The sequence below is a fragment of the Physcomitrium patens genome, chromosome 5 (genome assembly GCF_059467195.1).
Source record: "Physcomitrium patens ecotype Gransden chromosome 5, ASM5946719v1, whole genome shotgun sequence".
Lineage (NCBI taxonomy): Eukaryota > Viridiplantae > Streptophyta > Bryopsida > Funariales > Funariaceae > Physcomitrium > Physcomitrium patens.
Window position 1 is genome coordinate 19786730 of NC_143414.1, and position 23812 is coordinate 19810541.

Consider the following 23812-nt stretch of genomic DNA (forward strand, 5'->3'; position numbering starts at 1 on the left):
TGAGGCATTGCACATATATATGAAGGATTTTGAGGATTGAATTGTGTTGTTGAAAAGTTAATTTTAAAAACTACATTTTGCATGTAAAAAAAAAAAAAAAAAAAAAAAAAATTAAAGAGAAACAAATATTTAAAAATTGTGCTCTATAGTAAATTTATAGTTTTTTATATGGTAAAGTCTAAGAATAAATGCTATATTATCTAGAAATTTAAAAATAATTAGATCGAAAAATATGAAATTCTAAATTTTGAGGAAAAAAATATTTTATAAGAAAAATATATTTTAAAAGGATTTTATTATAATTTGAGAATTTTATATAAAATATATGAATTTTTGGGAGCAAAGATATATATATATATATATATATATATATATTAAAAATAGAGATATGAAGCTATGACAAAATTATGATATAAAGATGGACTTTTGAAAGGAGATTATGAATTATTTTTTAGATTATTGAAAATCCAACTTATCAACAAATGATTAGTTATGATTTGGTATAGCAAAGGATATTAGAGCATTTCTACATGCTCTAAGAAGCCTTATGTATAAACCTTCTTAAATAAAAAAAGATTTTTATTAATAGAATATCTTTTATAATTTTTATATTTATTTTTCTTATATATTAAGAATAAATCACTTATTAGAGCCTAGCCAATAAGTTAAAGCTAAATTCTCTATACTTAGGTACTCAGTGTATTTTTAGATAAAAGTTCATGCTATATGATAATAATATCAATAAGCGTACATAAGAACCACCAAAAATCTAGTTAATATGCTACAAAAGTTACAAAATTTTTATCAATACTATCTTCAAAAATCTAAAGCTATTTTAAAATGTCTTTTCTATGAAGCTAGTATTAGCATGTTATATATAATAAAGAAAGTAGATATAAAATGAATGCTCCTCGTGGAACTCAAAGTCAGAAGGAAAGATGATGTTATAGACATCTAATGAGGAGATTGTTGGAATAGTTTTAGAATATTCTATTAGTTTCTAAAAGATTTATAAGATTTTAGAAAGATTTTTAGAATTTTTTTAAAGTTTTTATATATTTTTAAAAATATTTGAATAGATTCTAAAAAAAATTAAGAGGGTTAAAAGAGTTGTTTGAGAAGCTTCATAGTGTTGCTTCATCTTCAAGCAATATGGGAACTTCTTGAAAAGCTTTCTCATACCTAGTATATATTGGAGTTAAGGTTGAGCAGATCTTTAGTCTTGGCAACATATCTCTTGGAGCTCTAATTCACCTCTCTTAGTATTGATCTTATTCTCATCTAATTTAATCAAGTTCTTGTTAGCTTTCTTGTAGAAATTCTTATATTCAACTTCTTGTTTGGTCTCTCGTATACTGTATCTATAGCAACATTAATTCTAAATTATTTTTACTAACTCCTTAACTTTCATCTATGCTTTTAAAATAATTTGCTACTATAAACTCTTTAATAATGTAATCCTTTCTTTTATCTTTTATCCAATTGTGGTATTATAATATAACAATGTCTATATTATTAACTAGATATTTAATTAAAAAATAATAAAAAAATACACCATTTACTTCAATTCTATCTGAATTTTTATTACAATTTAGCTTTGTATTAAGATTATAAAAATATATCTCTATTCATGAGAATATTTTTAAATACTAAGTTGTATAACCACATAGCTTGTATTTTTTAATTTTTATGATATCAAATTTAAATTTAATTCTTTTACATATTTTTTAAAATTATAGATTTTTTGTAAATTTTAAAAAATAAATTTTTATATAAATAAAAATAAATATATATATTTTTATTTTTTTACAAATTTTTTTTTATTATATATTTTAAATAAGTTTATATAATTTTTTTATGGTATAGACCACACTACTTATATTCTACTTAAATTAGGTATTTATAGTAGAGATATTTCTTAAAATATTCTAAATTTGTACTTATTATGATAAAATTAATTATATTATTTAAATAAAAAATAAATAAAAGATAAATTTATCAAATCTAATTTATACTTAATATATTTTATAAGATTTGGATTCATTCTAATGTCTACTTGGTTAACTATACTATTTGGTTAAATTATACATATATATATTAGTATTAGATTCCTTTAAGATGAATATTAGGTACTAATTTTTATATTTAAAAGGTAATTTTAGCTTAATTTCTTTAATTTTTTATCAAAATATTTAGCCTAATTACTATTTTTATATGATACTATCTATTAAAAATCAAAGGTAGAATTTTAAACAAGGCTCTTAGTTATATAAAAAATAGTTATTAAACAATCAATTTTTTTAGTTTAATACCTCTTAGGAACTTAATTTATTAAAGTTGAATTAGTTTTTGTTACATAGATTTTGAATTTCTATTCATATTTTAATTTTAAGATTTGATATAAGTTATATCTGATAGATTTATTTACTATTTTTATAAGTCTTAAAATGTTTCTAATGTAAGCGGCTATTTGAAAGAAAATATAAAAGAATTTATTAAAGAAATCTCAAAGATTAATTTATTTTAAAAACAATCAGCAATGTTTGAATTTTTTAAGGCTTTTGGATCAAAATGAGTATCCTGCATTTGAAATGTGTACATTCTAGCTATGCTTTGATATAGAAAAAAAAATGAACATCTTTTCTTATAAAATCCTTAAAATTTTAGCTTTAATTAAAAATAAAAATATTGATATATGTTTCTAGAAAGAAGGTGCAATATATTGCCATTGCTAATTGATTGATCTATTGTTCTAATTGTGCTTTAGTTTTCCTACTACAAAATATGCAATCACTATATATTTTGTTGAATAATTTATTATTCATTTACAACATAATTATCAACTTTAATAATAGAAATAAAACACATACTAAGAATATAGAGTAGCTCCATGCATATTTTATATAAAGTAACTTTCTAATAATAGCCTGTATGAAAAGTAGTTTATATTCCTTGTAGTTGAACTCAATTCCTATTACTTATTCTTCCAATTGCTTCAGTCATACCAAAGTTGGTTTATTTCAATGAGCTGCTCCTTTAGATAATGGTAGAGCTTTTATATATATCCATCACAAACCACTACTATATATGTCACCATTCCTTAATCCTAATGATAAAATCTGAACAAATGTATTTGATTAAAAAATCTTTGCTTGTTAAATCTTAAAACTGTCACTCTGATCATGTCTGAAACCTATCATCTATTCACTCATCACCAAATTCTTGTGATTGGCACAACAAAACCACAATTATGCACTACCCAGGCTGTAACAAATGCAAAGTTTCACAGTGGCCTTATACACGACAATTTAATGTTAACTTTAATGCTTCTTCACAACTAATGTTAACTATGTTCAAACTAATCAACAATGGCTAATGCATTTTTTGGTAAGCTGCATGGCTACTTTGAGGGGGTTGCATTTGTACTTGGAATGTCACATGATGTAATTGTTGGTTTATGTGCTCTCAAAATAATTGATGTTATAAGCATTTAGGGTTAGTATTTTTGAAAAATCAAAAAACAGAATTGTCGAGTTAAAATCCATCAATGTCAAGTAGTTATTATGCAGATTACATTGTAAAATTAATATCATACTTGTAGCACAGCACTGACCCACTTGATCAATGAGTTGAGTGTGATTTCATCTGGCCACAACTTGATCAACAGGTTGAGTGTGTAGTTTTATTAGGACACAACTTGATCAAGAAGTTGAGTGTGTAACTTCATTAAGTCACTACTTGATCAACTTAAGTTTATAATTTCATGAGGCCACAACTCGATTCAGAAGTCTTGAAATGTACACAATACTACCTAAATGGCACTATTTTAGTTGTTTGTGTGATTTTTGATAAGTTGCACACATATCTGAACAGATTTGTTCACACATATTTATTTATGTAAAGAAGATGGATGCTTTATCAAGTTTTTTGAAACAAGCTTGAAAAATGATCTATTAACATACTGAGATATTAAAAGTATTTATTTTAAAGGATTTGTGCACTGGATAAAAGGTTTTTGGCTTGTTAAGTTCAATTTAATTTCAAATTCATTCGTGACGGTATTTAAACTTAAATAAAAGGTGTCTCAAAGGAATTGTAACCAAGGAAAATCAGAGTAGCCAACGAGGGCGAGAAGGGACATCTGAGTGGGAACACGAATACGAACACAAACATATGTATGCCTTCGTCCAAATAGCGGTGGAAGAAGCAAAAGCTATGGGTGTACGTAGGACGAAGAGGAAAGGGATGCGGCACGTCTGCACGAGGCAACCAGCAGCAGCAAAAACACACACAATCACTGTTCCTGAGGGCACTTGCACACGTGTGCGAAAGTCATGTAGAGATATGAACCATTCAGCAGCAACCATTCAGTCAACGCTCTTTCTCTCCACACCATTCATGAGCACTAAAATGATGTTCCGAAACCATTTTGATTGGAGGATGGGATATGGTGTGGCTCCCCCACTATGCCAAATCTTGCAGGACCTGTACCTATTTTGCAGTGGGCTACACCATTTTGATGATTGGAGTGTTTGAATTGGCCCGGTGGGAACGCTCTCTTGAGCCGCAATCGCGTGCTGGCAGGGAGGAAATTAAGTAAGGTGGCCGATGTTGTGAGACGCGTGCCACAGTAGGCCGACAGTACCACAACCGAGAGTCGTCCCGTCTGACTTCAACCTCTCATGGGGTACCGATATCCCTCTCTCATGGCAGGATTGCCGCAGATTTTCTCTTTTCCAAGCTCTCAATTTGGCCTGTTGTAGGTTTTAGTTGTGATCGCATCTTGCGCTTGTTTCAAAACTGGCTTGCCTTCCAGCAGGAATGCGCATACTGTGCAGCTTCTTCTTATCAGCTGCGGTTTTTATGGCGCTGTACCCCACCAGGTAGATACATTCTTCTATTAATTACTCATAACTTAGAATCCAGCACCGTGCAGCGTCTCTTGGGTTACAACTTCATCAGACTTGAAGTCAATACTTGAGCACCCCGGCCTTATCAAAAAAACAGAAGTCAACACTTGCGTTCTGCAATGAACGCGATGAATTACAACTCAAAGTCCGGTAATGTACTCCTTTACCCTATTTGCACCAGAGTGCAGAGATTCAGGTTGTTGAATGAGGTGACTTAACTTTTTGTAACTTTTCCGACAGTATCCAACAAATTCCATGCTTATCCTTCCACCCCGAGGGTTTTTTGCACTGTGCCCAAGAACAGGATAGTTAAAAACCACCCGAATCTCTGTCTAGCATCAATATCGCAAAATCATGAAGAGGACCAGTAATAACATGAACTTGATATTTTGTGTTTTTGGCAGAAGTTTAGGCATGTCTGCTGGACCGATTAGGTCCAGACTGCTGGTATTCTCGGTCTATGATATCATCTGGAGCCGAAGAGTAAAGCAGAAATCAGAAATTGTGACACAACGAACTGCCAGATGTTGAGCAAACCACACCTTTGTTGATTTAAGGTTGGGAGCCGATGATGGCATGCTGAGAAACCTTCCAAGAGACTGCCTGCTAAAGCTGTTTTGTTAGCGGTCGGCACCTTGGGGATCAGGTTGGCCGTGGGTGTAAGAACTGTGGCTATCCCTCCAACTGTTGGAGGTGCCCCGGTGGCGCTCGACACAGTAATATGGATGGCACGAGCGTCACTCTTCTCCACGGATCTCTGTCCAGGTTTCACTGCTGCTGCCTGTAAAGCCTGAAACAGTCGATTATGTGAAAAATCATTCTATGAATCCAACCAAGACTTCGAGGAATTCAAAGTGATGAGTTCACGGAAGCAAGTTTGACTGACATCTTCTCCTGCAACATCATCTTGAGCTACAAGGAAGACATCGGCAGATGTGGATGTGATGTTGGCGGTTAATATGCCGGTTAGCTCGCAATGTTAAAATGAGTCTGTGCACCTGAGAAGATCGATCGACCCTGGATCGCTTCCGAAGTTCCCTCCATCTTCAACGATGCTTCCAAAAGTAACGGGCTTCTACCAGGAACCAGCATCCATTTTTATCTTGGTGATCTGCTCCCGTTACGCCGCACTTTCCAAACCACTTGAACAGAAACACTGCACATGAATCTATGTATCCCAAATTCTGTGTCACAGCCTAAGGACAGATGCCTATGAGGCTGGGGAATTGCAGGTTATTTGTGGATTTCTACCGCAAACTGTGAATAGGTCTGTCGAAGATTGATGCAACCCAATGCATTTTGTTCCTTAGTGTGAGCCTTAAAGGGAATTGAATTGGATATGCCCACATTCTCTAAATTCCAAAGGTGCCACTTGCCATTTTGAGAAGATCTATAGTCTCGTATCATTCTTCATCCTCTGCTTGGCCACAGCTGATTATATATCTCCTGATGTGCTCAGTTTGTTTTACATTCTTTTTAGAATAGATTAGACGATCAAAGCACCAAAAAAAAACATGAGTTTTTATACACCTACAAATGGCTGAAATTTAATAGTTTCTTAAATATTATAGCAAAGCAATCTAAATAGGATGATCAAATTAAAATTTAGGATGACCATTCAATCTTAAAACAGTTGCACAATTCATTCTAAAAAAAAAAACTGTATTTCTTACTATTCTCAATATACTATTGAAAATGTAATTTTATTAAATAGTATTGTAAGAATTGTAACACAAGTTGGAACTTATCTAATACATAATCAAAGTTTGACTAAGTGTCAATCTTCCCTCTTTTAGCACATTCATATTAACAATATTGGATGAATGTTGTTTTACAACACGGCATTAGAGTGTAAATGAACAACCTCTGTAGATGAACAATAGCTAAATGAATAATAACCATGGATGAAGAATAGCCATGAAGTTTGGCAATCATGCCAACTATTGTCATTTTATCAACTATTGTTCTTGGTGCCAATCATTATTGTTGCTATTAAAAAAAATTGTTGTTAAGATTTCTACTTTATAATAATTTGATATTGTCATTTTTGCTATTATTACTAATATAATATGTATTTATATTTTTATATTATTGCTTTAAAGTTTGTTATTCTTAAAGAATCTTATTGTTTGTTATCATTGGATTTGTTGTCTTGACAATGGCATTATCTTTGACCAACCATAGCATTGATTGGTTAGATGAAAAGAACTATGGTACATAGACATTTGTAATGAAATATTTTATAAGATTATTATTAAAATCTTTTTAATAAAAAAATCCCACAATCTTTGATATATTGATAGAGAACTTATAGAGAATTTTCTTTGCAAAATCTTTGACCTTAAAGTTTGGTGGTAAAATAAGTAAATAATATATTTGTTTATTTGTGCTTACTACATTACCAAAGTCATGAAATCTACTTGTTCAATCAATTGCATTGAAGAAACAAGAAGAGATTATAAAAAACATTATGTGGTCTATACTACTTAAAAAGATGTAGAAAAAAGAAAAGAGTAGCTTTCTATTTTTGTATTAATAGTATATGTATGCAGGAAAGAAGCAATATCTATAATAGAAGCATAAATCAAAGATTGATAAGTCCAAAAGCCAATGTAGGGCTTGCAAATAGAATAGACATTTGTTGGTCATGTAGAGCGTTTTAGAACAAATGACAATGGCACAATTAGTACTAATATTTCTATTGTTTTCTCAATTCAAGAAGCATCATATAAGTTAAAAGCAACAATTATATCGTTCTTTCAATCATGCCATTATATTTGCATTAATAATATAGTAGATATACACATCCTAAGAAATAGAAATAAGCTTCTTAACTTTAATGATAATACAACCATTTAAGTTGAAGACTATGATAGTAGTATCAACAAATCATAAAGTTTAGGTGAGATATATCTCACATTTTTTATACCTTAAAGAAAAATTCATTCATATGGTTATAAAAAATGTATATTAAATTCTTAGGATATGTAATATACTCTTATTAATTACAACCTTGAACAAAAAAGGTTGTAAGTTTAACTTAGAAGATAATAGAGTTGATTGAATCGTTTTTTTGGATGACTTACTTATGCAAGGCATGCTCAACAATAAAGCTTATCTTCTACATTGTGAAATTAAAGAAGTTGATGTATTTTTTAGTTTATCTATCTTAAGTTGTATGTTTATTGAATGGAATCAACCATTAGCACATGCTTTGATGCATATAATATAAGAAGCAAAGAAAATGAATAGTATTTAAGAATTAATGATCAAAGGTGAGAAGGATAAGGTACTAACATGTAAATTGTACATTGTTGGTAAGGCCTATAGGCAATCTTTTTTAGACAAGCACAAGCATGCTAATAGTATTCTAGATATGGTAGTATGTAATCTTAGTTAATCTGATACAATTAGTTTTAGTGGTGCCAAATGGTTAGTTGTATAGATTGACAAATATTTTGATTATTGTAGCCTAGTATTTCTTCAAACTAAAGATTAAGTGCATATTCCTTATAAGACTTAGGATATAAAGACACAAAAGAGAATTAAAAGAAAAATAAAATTTTATTACTAATTTAGGTACTAAATTCTTAAATTATAAGCTTATTTTATAATTCAAGACTTAAGGCATTTGACATATAATTATTCATGTATAAATACATAAGATTTTTGGCATGTCAAAGAATATACACAAAAGTATATTTAAAGGAATACAAACACTCTTAGATAATATTAAGTTGGATTGTTAATATTGGATTTTTGCTACAAAGTTTGTAACATGGACTTATAATTGCCTTCTACTTATAAGATTTAATAGTAAGATACCACATGAAGTTTTAAATGGTAAAAAAAAACCTTTTTTTTAATATACTTATTAATTTGGTTCTGTTGATTGGTATTATATATCAAAAGAAAGGCATTGAAAGTTGATTCAAAAGCAAAGAAGGATATTTTTGTTGAATATTCAAATGTAGCAAAAAGATACAAGAATTTCCTTTTTGAGGACAAGAAGATGATTTTCAGTCAAGATGTGATTTTTTTTTATGATAAGGATAATTTTTTTAGTGAGTTATTAATTTTCTAAGAAAGAAAGAGAAGAAATGGTGATTATAAAAATAAGCATAATTTGCTTGGTGTACAATATCTAGATAGATTAGAAACATCCAAATCTCAAGTTTCTAGATTATATATACTTGATAGATCTAGTATAGAAATGATTGGTGATGATGTAAACTTCATATCAACAAAAGTAGTAGAATTCCATCACCTTAAAGTGAAGGCAATTATTCAAGCTCTACCATTAAGACATTGCTACATTGGTGAAATTGACTTGACAAACATCACAAGTGGCAATAAGATGAGTTACATGTCTTTGAAAAATAACAATAATTACTTTTGAAAAGATTATGATTTGCCAATTAAAATAATAAATATTGTTGATGCTAATGAACATACAAAACTAGAACTATTGAATAAGTCATAAATTCATCTTTTAGCATAGAATAGAATCATGCCATAGGAGAAGAACTTGATTCTTTAAAAGCTCAAAATACATGAGTTTTTATCTTTACTATATGCCAAGAAGGCTATGGATTTGAAATAGACTTTTAAAGAAAAACTTGCCAGCAATGGTTCTATCAAGTATTTCAAAGCTTGGTTAGTTGCAAAGGATTTTATTCAAGTGAAGGAATTTAATTACTAAAGAGACTTTTATACCAATTATTCATTATTGTATAATATAAAGACTTGCTTGAAAATGCACCAAGTACTTAGTTATAGAAGATAAATTAGAAATTGCAACAACAAAGTTCTATTAATTTTAATATAATACTAAATAAACCTCAATTAAAGCTTAAAAATCCTAATCAAACCTTGATAAAATCCAATTGAAATTTTAGAGAAATTATAAATAAAATAAAATAAAATAAAAAATCCTAAAATAATTCTAAAAAAATCATAAAGAATTTTATAAAAAATTATAAAGAAATAATAAAGAAATTCCAAAAAGTATAAAAAAATCGAAAATTTAAAGAAAAAACTAAAAATAAAACCTTATATAAATCCTAATTAAATATTTAAAAAATCCTAATATGATTCTAAAAACATTCTAATAAAATACTAAAATAAATCTTTAAATAATTTTTAATTTAATTCTAATCAAATCTTAAATAAAATCTTAATAAAAACCTAATAAAATCCTAAATCCTAAAAAAATACTAATAAAATTCTAAATCATAAATCAAATCCAAATTAAATTCTTATTAAATCTTAAAACTTAAATAAATTTTTAATTAATCCTAAAATAATTTGAAAACTCAATAATTAATAATTTAATCATAATTTTTACTCAAAATTTGCACACTTTTTAATTGTTAAGTTGAAAACAAATACAAATAATTTGAAAAAGATCAAACTTACTACATAGAAGATAGTCTTCATAATCCACTCCAATGATGGCTAGTTTTCTTCTTCAATATTGATTTTAATATTTTAATGCCAATATCTATTGATTTTATGGTTCAATGGATTTCAAACTTTACACAATTGTTGAAAATCAAGTCTATTACAAGTATTAAAAATATATATTTAATCCAACCAAAAAAAATTGTAAATCTTAAGAATCCTGACTAATTTTCTAACTCCAATTTTTGAGATCCTTATACTTTTAAAATTTAATAAATTTTAAATAAATTATTCGATTAAGCTTAAACTTACAACAAAAAATTTAAATAATAATTTTCACTCAATCACAAAATTTCACTGATAAATCCACCACCAATCTCACAAAAAAATTCTAAGTAAAAATTCTTTATATTTTTTAAAAATCCAAAGTCCCTCCAAAACAACCTTAAGTTTGCAAAGCCTTTACAAAGTCATTACAAACTCAAATCATTCAAATTCAATGCCCAAAGAAGATCTTTTTAGTTTGCTCTCAATTCTTGCTTTTCAATCAACCAAAGATCTTTAGAATTGCTACAAATATACAGTTATGTATCTTGAGATTTAATGTTAATTCTAGTTCACAACCAATCTTCTCTAGGTATTAGTTCTTGATTTCTTAAGGTAATTTTTGCAACAAATTATTCTTAATTTCTTTTTAAAGATGCTCATTTTTTTTAATATACTTTATTTTGCCTTATTTATGATTATATAAAGTAAGTAGAAACTATTTTTATAAAAAAAATAGCATTAATACTATAAGTTTTACTACCTCTCTATCTTTTACCTATATTTCATTATTATATCTTTCAATTAGGCTCTTCTACAATAAAATCCATATTTTATTTCTTTTACTATATAGTTGTATTACAACACAACACCATCTTGCAATAATTTTCATATTTTTTATAATTTTTTCTATTTTTTTAAATTTAATTAATCAATAAATTTTTTGAAAAAAAAATCTACATAAAGATTTCAAAAGGACTTTAAGTTTTGCTTAAACATAAATGCAAGGTGTTGCAATTAGTAAAGACCTTATATAAGTTGAAGATATTTGGATGTATGTGGAATAAGAATTTAGATACATCTTTATTGAATCTTAGTTAGAAGTGGTAAAAGTCAAACCTTTATTTTTACATTGAAAGATTAGTTCTTTTACTTGTTATCTATATTAATGATATAATAATTGGTGGGAAGAACTTTGAGATTCTTGTAAATTGAAAGAATATATTGTAAGAGTGCTATAAGATGAAAGACCTTAGTGAACTTGGTTATTTTATTTGCATTGATTTCTTGCAAAAAAAGAAAAATAGTACTATTTATTTGAATCAAATTAAATACATTCATTAAAAGTTGTAGGAATTTGGGATAAAAGACATAAAAATTCTTGCAATATTAATAATACAAGGTCATCTTACTAGGCATGAGAATGACAAATCTTTGCATGTAGAAGGTATATAGCTTTATTACAAATTTTTATCAAAATGCTTTAGATTTACTATTGTACTTTATAAATAGTACAAGAAAAAGCATTGTATTTATTTATCAATATTTTGTTCAATACATGGCATATTTACATATTTTGTGTTGGTAAGAGATTACGCAAATATTTTATTACTTGCAATAGATAAAAGCTTTGATATTGTAATATGAAGGTAAAAAAGCAAGATTGTAACTTTTGGACTATAGTGATGTACATGGAGCAGGTTGTGCAGAAACATGTCATTTTATGGATAGTTATACATTCATATTAGATGGCACAACTATCACTTGGTCAAGCAAGAAGCAATCATTAATTTCTATTTTGTCAACAAAGTCAAACTATGTAGCTTTGGCTGCTGTAACAAGAGAGCTTTTATAGCTTTATAAAGTACTAAGGAATTAGGATTTTTTTAAGCCAATAAAGATCTTCATTTATAATTATAATTAGAATGCTATTACTATTATCAAGAATCTAATATACCATAGTTGTATAAAGCATTGAAACATGGAACATTATTTTATTAAGTAAGACATAAAGAAAAGACAAATTGGTTTAATATATTGTCCTATAGTGCATTAGTGGTAGATTTCTTTAAAAAACCTCTTTCTAGAGATTAAACATATCTAGTATTAGGCCTTCTTTTAATAGAGATCTAAGTCTTAATTAGAAAGAAGAATGTTAAATATTATTATAATAATTATACTACAAGTTGAGACTTTTCTAGTATATGATCAAAGTTCAATAAAGTACTACTCTTCTCTCTTTTGGTACATTTGTATTTGCAACATTGGATGAATGACATTTAGTAACAAATGCTTTGTTGCTTGAAATGCAAAATAGTTATTCAAAGTCTATTATAAGTATTGATATTTCAACTTATAATTATTTTTAACTATTATATAATCAATACTAATTATAAATAATAATAATAATAATAATAATAATAAACAATCTTATTGTATATCTATTAGAAAGAACTTACAAATTGATAGCATAAAATTTGTTGATAATATATGACAAACCAATTATATAAACTTAAATATGATATTTATCATATCATTTTGAATATTTTTGTATATTCATATTTATTATACCATTTTGAAAACTACAGAGTGAAAATGTATTTGTATATTTTAATTTTGCTGAGGCCGAACAAACTTGGCTTGTTTTTTATTTAGTTTTCTTCCTTTTTCGTTTTCAAGAAACTATTTTACAGGCTTGACGTTTAAGCACAATTGTTGTTAATCGCCTGTTAATCTGCAAGGTTAATGAGGTCCAAAGTGAGATGCACCGTGACAACTAGTGGCTGTGTCAATTGTTGGCACCGATTTGCAAGGCTCAGGTTCCAGTTATCGCATACTCCATATTCCGAGTTTTCATTAGCTTCGGGTTTGAGCAACAGTAGGATGAGAAGTATATTTGCGATTCAGCCGGTTCTTCACTATATATGCAAAGTGTACACACCATGAACTTCAGAAAATACCGGTAGGTATCTTATTGGCCAAGTTCCAAAAAAAATCGGTTTAAGGGAGAGCCAGACAAGCTATGGTTAATGGAAGAAACCCAATTGGAATGTAATCTAGATTAAAGTAACCTGCAAACTTGCAGAATACACAGGAGGTGGTGCTACTACTGGTACATGATGGGTTGCAATCGCACGAGATGCTCAGGGGTTCTAGCTGTCTCCAGTGTTTCGTACTCCTCAATTAAGTCGTCCATCATGTCTGAAAAATAGATTGTTTCGAACAGGGCAGAAAATTGAACACCTTGGAATTTCGTAGTACCTTAAGACTAGTCAGAAAATAGCTTGAGTTTGGAATACACAAATCTTACTAACTCAAATTTTATCTCCAAGTTGAAGCATCACCGGGTGACTTGAAAGAATTTCTGCAAACAATTTAAGCACGTGTAGAAGTAAAGTAAGAGATATATGCATAACAAGGAGGGTTCACTTACTACTGGCGGTGTCAAAAACGGAAACATCCATGTACTCAGTGTAGTGATGCACGTAAACTTTTCGTCTGTACAACTGCTTAAAGCTCTCCTTCATTCCAATAAACCGGCTCCTGGATTCCCCTAATGAGATAATGGTTAGTGACAAAGGTCTAACTCATGCATATTCTGACTTTGAAACGGCTAGACAATTCGTGGAATATGACTATCTGAGTTCCAGTCTCTCGAGTCTGAAGCAAAGTTGAAGTAAAATTTATTCGAGAGATCATGAATGAAGCAAGGGACAATGTAAAATATTTCTCCCATCAAAGGGGAATTATGGTTGTCGAAGGGAAAAGTCGTCCAGCGTATCTGACAACCTACCGTATGCAAGTGTTATTGGCCAAGCATAGAAGAGAGCAGGGACTGTGCACTGCAGCTTGATTGCATAATCCTACTTTGAAACCTTCCACGTTCCAATGAGCCTGGGAAGAAAACATAAGCAAGATAAGTGCATCCGGTCTAGATATGACAATTCATTGGTGACATAACACCAGGAATGTTCAAAGTACTGAGTCATTGTACCTTCGATGCCTATCAACAGGATTGGGTTATCTGTTGCAACGTCATGAACTCAACGTCAAAATGAAGGGCACAAGGATCTAAACGAACCATGGTGAGCCGACTCTTCATCCGAGCAACATTTTCTTGCAGATCAGAAATAGTGCAGGAGTTGCCTCGCATTAGCAGCGCACAAGCTAAGTAGGTCGAATCATTTGGATTCACTTTCATCAGTTGGGCCTCTCTCGCAAAAACGTCCGTGAAGAGCTGTAGTAACCAACTCTTAACCTAGTATAAAGCTTCCGTTTCATGTTCCAATCAACCAGAATTTTGCACAATTCTAACCTCTTCATAATAAGACGAAAATCCAGACTACACATTTATATCAGGTTGTTTCCTCAAATACCTGCTTTATTGCACGTTGCTGAGTTCCTTCTGTCACATCAAAAGGAGTAGTCCAATGAAAAAACATAAATCAGCTTGCATGCGTTAACTATTACTAAATACGATATTATTAAAAGCGACGAATGCCAAGGACCTCATCCAGCTTTTATCATATCAGAAGCAATCGTCTCGTCGTAATTGAGCCGTGGAAAGCGATAGTACCGCATACTGAAACAGCCAAATGCGGAGACATGCTTGAAGTAAGGTAATGGAGTCGAGGATATGGCACCAAATTCATGGTTATCTCGTTTAAATCAACTACACTTCAACCGATTGTAACATGTTAGATATTTAGCAAACTTGCTGGCAGAAAGCTGTGCATGAGAACGAAATTGGATGTGATAAGCAATATGTGAAGAATGTTCTAACCCCTGAATTTGCTGAATGAAATGCAATTGTGGGTCCATGATCCAAAAGCATGCGAGGAGACATACCGCTTTGGCTGCTCAATCAAATATCATCAGTTTTGAGAAAACGTCAGAATTACCATTTAAAGGTCCCTCGAAGCGCATAGAACTCGTCAAGTGGAGCAGGAGATTTGAGGCGATGCTATTCATTTCGTCAAATGGTTTTGTCACCTTCGGACTCCACCGTTCAGCTGCAGAATTTTGTTTTTTCTTTCCAATCGCATCATTTTTTCTGCATCATTTGGAGTAAAAATAGAGTTTAAAATTCAAATTACAAACCCTAAAATAAGCAATATTTATTTAGGTATACATTACAGACATGCCTGAGTCACTTGTTTAGTTTCTTAAGAGCTAGATATGAAAGGAATAATTTGGGAAACCTGATGATGTCTAGCAAGGCCTGGTTCTCGAGGGGGAGAACACAGTCAGCGTGCTCAGTGAGTGCCATGGTCGACAGAAGGCTGTGCACTACAATCGTTTAGATATCTTTCATACCCTACAAAAAAATATGATAGCAACCAAGTATGCACGATATAATTCTAAAGCACATCAACCGAGTGCTCATTGACCCCATACTTTGGTACTGCCCTCAGTAATTTCAGAGTCAGTCTCAATTCAATGGTAGCAAACTTTATTTTTGAAAATGAAACATTACACTGAACCAACTCTGCCACTCTGATCTACCTTCGAGATTAAGTTTCGTCTTAATATTCGTGCAAACAGGAAGAATTTTAGACAGCAATATGAGAGCAGAGCATTCTCTCCCTTGTGTCAGTTAAAATGGAACATAATAAGCCTAATCGCGTTTTGCTAGGGAAATAACCTGTTGTAAGGCGAAGTAATCACATCGTCATCGGCAGACGGAAATATGCTTTGCGTGAAGCGATAAACCTCTGGATAGGCATCCTTCGAACCGCTAAAAACAAAATGTCAACTTATCGCTCTCATAAGCAACTCTCAAATGTAGCCGTGTGTGTTCATTCGCTTCCAAACAAGATTAAGCGAGGTACCCTCACAATTGCCCATGAGTACAAGACTTGGTTTTGAGTAGTACTTTGTAGTTCTAGATATTCAGGAGCACTCACGTGGAGTGTTTCCAAAATGTAGCTCCCGACACCAGATCCGGTGCCGCCTCCGATTGAGTGCATCATCACAAATGTTTGGAGCGAGTCACAAAGTTCCGCCTGCAAGAGAAAATCCTCTAATTAAGCCCTGTGTTTTAGAAGTCTATTCATGATGATCTTCATCACCCTTGAGCAAATAATTTATCCATGTACTTGAATGTGGCTTTCCAACACTAAAGAAAGATTTTTGCATGTCCCTCCTAATTCAAACAACCAATAACAATAGAACCATAATTTCTCCTGACAACCGAATCGAGGTGGAAAATTGCTGAGAATGATGATAGTTCACATACCTCGCCTCTGACTTTCTCAAGGATAGCATCAGAAAATTGTGGTCCGTGCACTTCATGTGCTTGTGCCCTAACAAATCAAAAAGATTGTCAAGGTTCTAAAAGCTCACAAGCTTCTTCAAAAATTTGATCCTAATGGCGTCACCTGCATGAACTGTGTATTGAGAAATCAACAGTTAATAAAATTAAGGGATTTATATACCAGTTGTTCCCAGAGCCAGAAGCGCCTGTAATGTATTGTTTGCTGTCAAACAATTCTGCAAGGGATCCCTGGAAATGGAACAGAATCGATGAAAGTGGAAATGTGAGGATGCGAACGCTTTTTATCTTTAGTTTGTTTATGGGTAAGACTCGTTGGTTATAACTTGAATCTGGATTAATACACTTTCTGACCTTCAAATCCTATAACATGAAAGTGGTGTTTCTTTTCTACTCCGCCATCCCTCTTCTGGCATGTATTCATCCCTTGCATATTGCCACCCCATACATCAGAAACATTAAGACTTCATCCCGTTTGAGTACGCCAGGTGCTCAGCACTAATCGAACAAAACTTTCACCTTTTACTAAAGAATTTCGCGGGCTAAGAGAAAACACTAGCGTTATTCAATTTTTGGATTGCTCTTCAAGGAGTCCACCAAACAAGCAAAAGATGTCGAATGAGACATTCTCACATACGAGTGGCATTAGTTTATTTAATCACTTCAATACCTGTGTGAGTAACTGCATTTTAACCTACAAACAAAATGTGACATATTTTATACCTTCAGAAGCTGGTTGACGACCCCTTCTTCCATGTCTATAAGAACTGCCCTAGCCTGCACAGAGAATCATAAGTGTTGAATGAAACACTGCACAGCAACATTGAAATCAGGAGGTACATCTAACAATTTGAATCAAAATGGTCTGGTTGGGCTGCCTCACCTTCAAGAAGCGAATAGGAGTGTTTCCAGCGCCCACAGACAGCTCTTGAGGTGGCGTGTAACGTCTGTCGACGTTGTGAAAGAAGCTGTGGGCCACCACAGTGATGAGCAAGATAAAGATGCTTCAATCGATACATGAGGAGATCAACCAGTCACGACGCTCTAAAATGCCACAGGAATTAAGACCACAAATCTGGAAAAGACATCGCATACACGTACAGATTACCCCTAAAAAGTTGAATGATGTGCTCTATCAGTTGTAACAAGGGATTCTCATGGCTTTTTTGAAGTCGTGATCGCGGCAGAAGTTTTTCTTATATTCGTCACACCGAAACAACTACTGGACTCTCACCTGCTGAGGGCGTGATCGAACAGGGCATTCGGGTTACAAGAGGCATGCTCTCTTAATGCCATATCCCAAAATCGGCATCCTAACTGCACACAACTTGCACTTCCTTGTCAATCCACTCTGACGTCTCAAATTCAGTAACAGCCTCTTCCATTTATCAACTTTTTATACTGAGCTAACTTATACTCTTCTAACAATATCTCCGTTTCATAATGCAAACAAAATTCGAAATCAATTCTCAAGAACCAGCATCGTGGCCTTTTCGATCTTCATTGATAAATGTTCCCAGATACTAGTGAAACTGGCTTCAAGGCATTCGAGGTATCCGCAAAATAAGCTACCGAGATGCAAAGAGGCGACACATGCCTGATTCCCACACTGGCCTACTTGTAGCGTTATAATTTCACGCGGCATCTCCAGAGACAGCACACCAGCGGGTATGGATTCAGAGAGAGAGAGAGAGTAATGCACACAACGCCCGTAGCAAAAGTAGCAGGCGATGTAGGGTTGATGATGAGATGGACGGACTACTACTACTGCGGGCACTTCTTCCTTCCTGGTCGACTCCTGCACCTTCACCTCCCTTCCCCTTCACTTCGCTTCACCTCTGGCAGCAATGCATACATGCGTCCTGCTGTGGGAGCTTCAGCTGAACGCGCCAAGACTTCCCCCCCTTCCCCCGCCGCCCCTTTCTGTCCTCCATTGCCCAGGGCCGGGGCAGTTGCACAGCCCAGCGGTGCCACCATGGCTTGACATGGCATCAACATGTGTTGTATGCACAGTAGATTGATTGCGACCATTCATGATGCCCAGGCTATAATGCTCATTTACACTAATAAACATCCAAGTCAATGTACAAACTTTCAAAACTTGACCTGTTCATCTTTTCATTACAATTCCATTGATTATCAATAACGCCATGATATGTTTTTGATGACCTTGGGCATATTTAAGAACTTTTGTTGTAAACTTCAATTTTTTATATTTCTGCCTACGTATTGTGTAGCATGTTGTTTTAAAATATCAAATCATATCTTTATTCTTTAAGCACTTTATCTTTTATACAGATACATGAACATCACATATATTCCTTACACATTAAATAATGTATTTTTTTAAAAAAAATTCTAAGATGTTCAATAAAAAATATTAAGAAAAACTTATAAAAAAATAAAAGATTTTTTTTGTAATGATGGTTTGTGGAGATGATCCATTTTTCTAATGATGATTACAATAGGATGGGTTGATTTAATGAATGGGTGTATCATTTTAACATTTCCCTAAAAAAAAACTTTTATCTTAAAAAAATCTGGTGTGAAATTTTTAATATATATATATATATATATATCCAAAAATTATAGAATATCTTAAAAGTCTGAAAAATCATATATAGAGATTTTAAAAAGTGCTTGGAATTTTAAATGGTTACGAAAGATTACAAGTTTTTTTTTAAAAGACCATGTAAGGTTTGAAAATCTTGTAAAAACTTTAAAATTTTCCAAAAACTTCTAAGAATTCATGAAAAACAATAAAATTATCTTAAAATATTTTTAGAGATTCTTGAATGTGACTAAAGTCACAATTTATTATACGTGTACGACATATTGCAAAAGAGTATGAAAAAAATATATTTTAAATTTTTTCTGTAAATTTTCCTACAAGTTTTTTTTTTTTTTTTTTTTTTTTTTATTAGGTGAAGAATCAACAATCAAAACAAATTTCTCAAGAATTATTATTTCCATTCTTATCAAATAAATCACTTAGGTGGTCACAACCTTCAACAATACAAAGCAAGAATTGAAGCAATGATCTTCCAAAATAACACAAACTTTTTTAGAAAGATAGAAAAACATAATGCATTTGATACTATGGTATTTAATAATGAAATACTGTGATTTCTGATGAAACAATGAATATGCCAGAGTGAGAAAGAACCATCTTGGTGTAAATCCAAATTAGCTCTAAGAGAAATGAGGAGGAAAGGATAAGGGAGGAGACTAAACCTGAAGCCAAAGCCCATGGTGGACCCCCCCCCCTCGTGCGAAACCCTAGGACCCAGCCCAGGCCAACCCCGCCCTCCTTGTCTTGCCCAATGCGTTGCTGCGATGGCTCACTTATCCATTGTTATTGTGCATCTGCGCCTTGTATCGTCTTGCTGCCATTCCCACTAACCACGGCAGCCATGGCTTCCCTGTCCATTGCCTCCTCCTCCTCCACCAAGCTTGTTTTGCCCGGCTCGCTCTCGCCCCCTTCCCCTCGCCTCTCCAATCGCGCTTGCTGTCTCGCTCCCTCTTATGCTTTGAAATTCAGTCCCCGGGCTTCTGTTTCGGGTGGCGCTGCGTTGCCATGGTCGCCTGAGACTGATGTTCGGTCCACTCAGAATTCATTGTGGACTCCCCTGGCGTCACAGACTGCTTCCCCTGGCATGCGGTCAGCTGAAGCAGATGTGATGGGACTCATGCTAAAGCAGCGCATTGTGTTTCTTGGTCACCAAATGGATGACTTCGTTGCTGATGCAATAGTCAGCCAGTTGCTTCTCTTGGATGCTGTCGACCCTAACAAGGAAATTCGTCTGTTTGTGAACTGTCCCGGAGGCTCTATCAGGTGACTAATGAAGGTCACTGAGAAATGTTTTTAGTAGCGGTGATTGGACGTTTAACTAGGGGGGTCATCGGTCTTGAGGTGGGCAACTGTTCAAGTATCAGTGAAGCTGAATTGCGCTTCTGAGCATTGTGTTTGGATTTTGCAGTGCTGCTATGGCTATCTTTGATGCCATTCAGCTGTGTAGAGCGGATGTTTCCACAATTTGCTTCGGTTTGGCTGCTTCAACAGCAGCAATAGTACTTGCCGGAGGTACGCCGGGGAAGCGATTGGCAATGCCTAATTCTCGTATTATGATGCATCAGCCCTTGGGAGGTGCTAGTGGACAGGCAATTGACGTCGAAATTCAAGCCAAAGAGGTTATGTACCACAAGAGCAATGTCACGCGTATTTTATCTGAGATTACAGGGCGGGCTCCTGAGCAGGTAGATACATTTTGTGACTTTCAATTAGGTTATACGCCTTAAGTTGTACGGATTTCTTAGCATTACTTAGGCTCTAGTATTGGTAATCACAGGAGGCTGCTGGTTCAGTTAGCCCGTGAATGGACAATCTTGCGTGGAAGAAGTAGACGAAGGTTGCTGCAGTCCCTTTGATTTTTGGTATAACGCCGAGCTTTTGGTTCGTGGTTTGTGATGCTGCAGGTAGAGAAGGACATTGATAGGGACCGGTACATGTCTCCTATCGAAGCAATGGAATATGGCATTATTGATGGCGTCATTGACAAGGATGCAATCATTTCTATTAATGGATTGCTTGAAGTATCTGATAGGGTTAAACCTCGCAAGGAGAACTTAGCTGCCTTGGAAGATCCTCGGAAGTTTTTAACTCCTGAGATTCCAGATGACGAAATTTATTAGCTTCTTTCAGACTATAAACATATTCAATCCATGTAGAATTTTTCTTCTGTCTTTGTCTATCAAATGCTTCCCCCTCATTTGCCGCACTCATCTGCATCTGGTTGTTACCCTTGTGTACACATGCCCACGGTGTCGAATTTGCAGTATCTGACGTTCTAGATTCTTGTGTACTCAGAAGTAAGCACCCTTGCGCAGTTGAAATTTTGTGTCCACGGCGCTAAAGCATCAAGTCCGAAGTTAGTGAAGAAGTGAGAAACACCGAATCTGACAGTGACTTTCGGATGCTCATTTTTCTGTTGGATACAACTATGCAAATCTTATTTTACAGATTTTGTATGTGATGGTTGATTGATCTAGTTACAGGCTGGTTTCGCAGTGCTACTTTACATGTTTATTTTTATTGATATTTACGAATCCCTCCGAGTGGAGAAACCTTGTATCGTATAATTTTTGCAAGTAAGTGAGTGCTAACATTTCTATAGCGGTTGATTTATATTCTGAAAAGCCTCCAAACTACGACCAAGAATTCAGAGGAACATGTGCTAGGTTACACATGATGAATGATTGTGGCACTGGAACTGGGGGTGTGGTGTTCAGGAGCTTGTAAGTGAAGAACTTGCTCAGCGTATCTAAATTCGCCCACGCTGAGCAAGGCTACGTGCATTTTGGGATGTATTCCAGATCTTGAGAATTACACATATCTCCCACGCCACGTAGCTTCGTTAAACTCTGAAACTCCGCATCACTGACTAGCTTTTTAGCAGGGATCATTCCAATTTTTATTTTTGTTCTGAAATTTTGTAGTAAAAAAATATTCAGGACAAAGACGTAGATTTCCTTACTTCCGAAACACTCCAACAGATCTACTCCAGTAAATAATGAGAGGATGAAGTGTGTGGATGTTTAGGTTTTAATGTCATTTAAATTTTAAAGAAATGTACGTTACAATGATATATGATATTTAATGAAATAAGATACCACAAAGGACAACCCACGTTGTGTTCTCATATCACAATAGTTGTATTTAGCACATGTCGGTTAGAATTTCCTAAAAGTGAGAGCTCACAATTCTTAGGGTTTCTATTTTGGATATTATTATAATACATGATAATCATCTTGCAACCAACTCCCAAGTTAGTCTTGGATCACTTTATTATTGTGCACTTTTGCACCTTTTTAGGCTATTCAAGTGTAATCATACTTAAGTTAATCTCCTAGATTTAAAATCTTAGCTCAAGTATTTTGTGAACTTTAACCCAACTACTACTTAAGTATTGTCATGGTGACTTTGGTTCTTGTCTAATTTTTCCTTTTGTCATTATTGGGGCTCTATTAGGGATAGTAACTCCTTTATTTTAAAATTGTTTTACTTTCTTTTACTTTCAAATATCTATGTCCTCATTTATTTGTTGATGTCTTTAACATTTCAACTTTTTTGAAATGGTGTTTTCTTGTAGATTTTAGAATTGTATGGTTCAATGAATATGAATTAGTATTAAATATCATTAAATCACACACACATACATACACACACATATATATCCTTTTTAAAATTAAAAAAACTACTAGACAAGTATTGGAGATACTAACTGGACACAATAAGTCTCTCGATAACAAGTCTTAGATAGAATAAAGATGAATTAAATAAATTTATTCATAATTATTTATTTATTTATATATTTTTTCTTTATCTTTTTCTTTTGAAGAAATGTGATTATGTCATATTATTTTCTAATTGATTTTTAATGTTCAATAATAATTTCATCTACATTTTTGAAAAAAAATATGATTTACGACACAAATTTGTCTCCAGTCCTTTGGATCAGTTTCACAATCCAAAACAAAAATATAAAAAATTGTAATTCTACTGTAATATAATTTAGTTCAAAAATACAAAAGAACAACAAATAGAACACATAATGGAAAAAATCAAAATTTATAAAGGCTGGTAGGTCTGGAAAAACCTAAAATACGTACATGTGATTGTGATTAATTAACATATACTCTTGCCTTTAAACAAATCCAACGAAAAAGCTTATAGTTTATTAAATACAACCAAATATTGTGCATGAAAGAGATTATTAAATTTATTAATCAAACACAACCAGAATTCTCTCATTTGATTCTGATTTTTTTTAGAAGCTTAATAATTATTGGATGACGCATCACAGGGGGTTGGGACCGTGCGGACCCCGCCAATGCTATAACTCTACACAACCCGCCGGCCCCTCCCCCCAAATAATAAACAAGAAGGCACTGGTCAGTTGAGTAAAGTTTTTTCGCAAATGTTTTCTGGGTAAGAGCTAGGGGTTGGTGGGTTTGTTTCTATGTTCAACTAGGGGCAGGTACCTACTCTAACCTAGCCTGATGAACCTAGCTGAGCGGGAAATTGGCAGTGGTGTGAAGAGCATAGCCTACATTAGCATATTAATATTGAAAACGAGTTACGTAAATATTGATAAGTATACATCTGCTCAAAAAAAACATA

At 32.9% G+C, this 23812-nt stretch overlaps 2 protein-coding genes, 2 long non-coding RNA genes and 1 other non-coding gene across 12 annotated transcripts; 3 read left to right on the forward strand and 2 right to left on the reverse strand.

Moving 5' to 3' along the window:
* Positions 1 to 4420: 4420 nt before the first annotated feature.
* On the reverse strand, positions 4421 to 5586 carry LOC141045397 (uncharacterized). The gene is made up of 2 exons (XR_012217511.1): positions 5453 to 5586; positions 4421 to 5198 (listed from the first exon to the last, which is right to left on the reverse strand). It is a non-coding gene; the product is annotated as an uncharacterized LOC141045397 (long non-coding RNA).
* LOC112282294 (uncharacterized) lies at positions 4635 to 6580 on the forward strand. The gene is made up of 2 exons (XR_002969848.3): positions 4635 to 5060; positions 5315 to 6580. It is a non-coding gene; the product is annotated as an uncharacterized LOC112282294 (long non-coding RNA).
* A 6240-nt stretch (positions 6581 to 12820) lies between these two features.
* On the reverse strand, positions 12821 to 18908 carry LOC112282222 (uncharacterized). Of its 8 annotated transcripts, none has more exons than XM_090250825.1 (17): positions 18230 to 18908; positions 17867 to 17949; positions 17516 to 17600; positions 17356 to 17409; positions 16796 to 16863; positions 16597 to 16663; positions 16265 to 16363; positions 16003 to 16085; positions 15560 to 15640; positions 15260 to 15411; positions 14935 to 15030; positions 14735 to 14763; positions 14440 to 14616; positions 14152 to 14252; positions 13792 to 13901; positions 13475 to 13619; positions 12821 to 13092 (listed from the first exon to the last, which is right to left on the reverse strand). In XM_090250825.1, exons 1-17 carry the CDS (start codon positions 18275 to 18277, stop codon positions 13077 to 13079), a joined length of 1494 nt encoding a protein of 497 aa, XP_090106951.1. In that variant the 5' UTR covers positions 18278 to 18908; the 3' UTR covers positions 12821 to 13076. The 8 variants fall into 8 exon arrangements, 7 of the variants coding, with proteins under 7 accessions (XP_090106951.1, XP_090106950.1, XP_073390073.1 ...); XM_090250824.1 differs by having other exon boundaries at positions 12821 to 13276; positions 14440 to 14595; positions 18230 to 18907; XM_073533972.2 differs by having other exon boundaries at positions 12821 to 13276; positions 13475 to 13559; positions 18230 to 18905.
* On the forward strand, positions 17115 to 17227 carry LOC112283029 (U5 spliceosomal RNA). The gene has a single exon (XR_002970008.1). It is a non-coding gene; the product is annotated as a U5 spliceosomal RNA (small nuclear RNA).
* A 1080-nt stretch (positions 18909 to 19988) lies between the features above and the next one.
* Positions 19989 to 21371, forward strand: LOC112282432 (ATP-dependent Clp protease proteolytic subunit 4, chloroplastic). Its single transcript, XM_024520001.3, has 3 exons — positions 19989 to 20467; positions 20613 to 20889; positions 21109 to 21371. The coding sequence occupies exons 1-3, from the start codon at positions 20046 to 20048 to the stop codon at positions 21322 to 21324; spliced, it is 915 nt and encodes a 304-aa protein (XP_024375769.3). The 5' UTR covers positions 19989 to 20045; the 3' UTR covers positions 21325 to 21371.
* The last annotated feature ends 2441 nt before the right edge of the window (positions 21372 to 23812 follow it).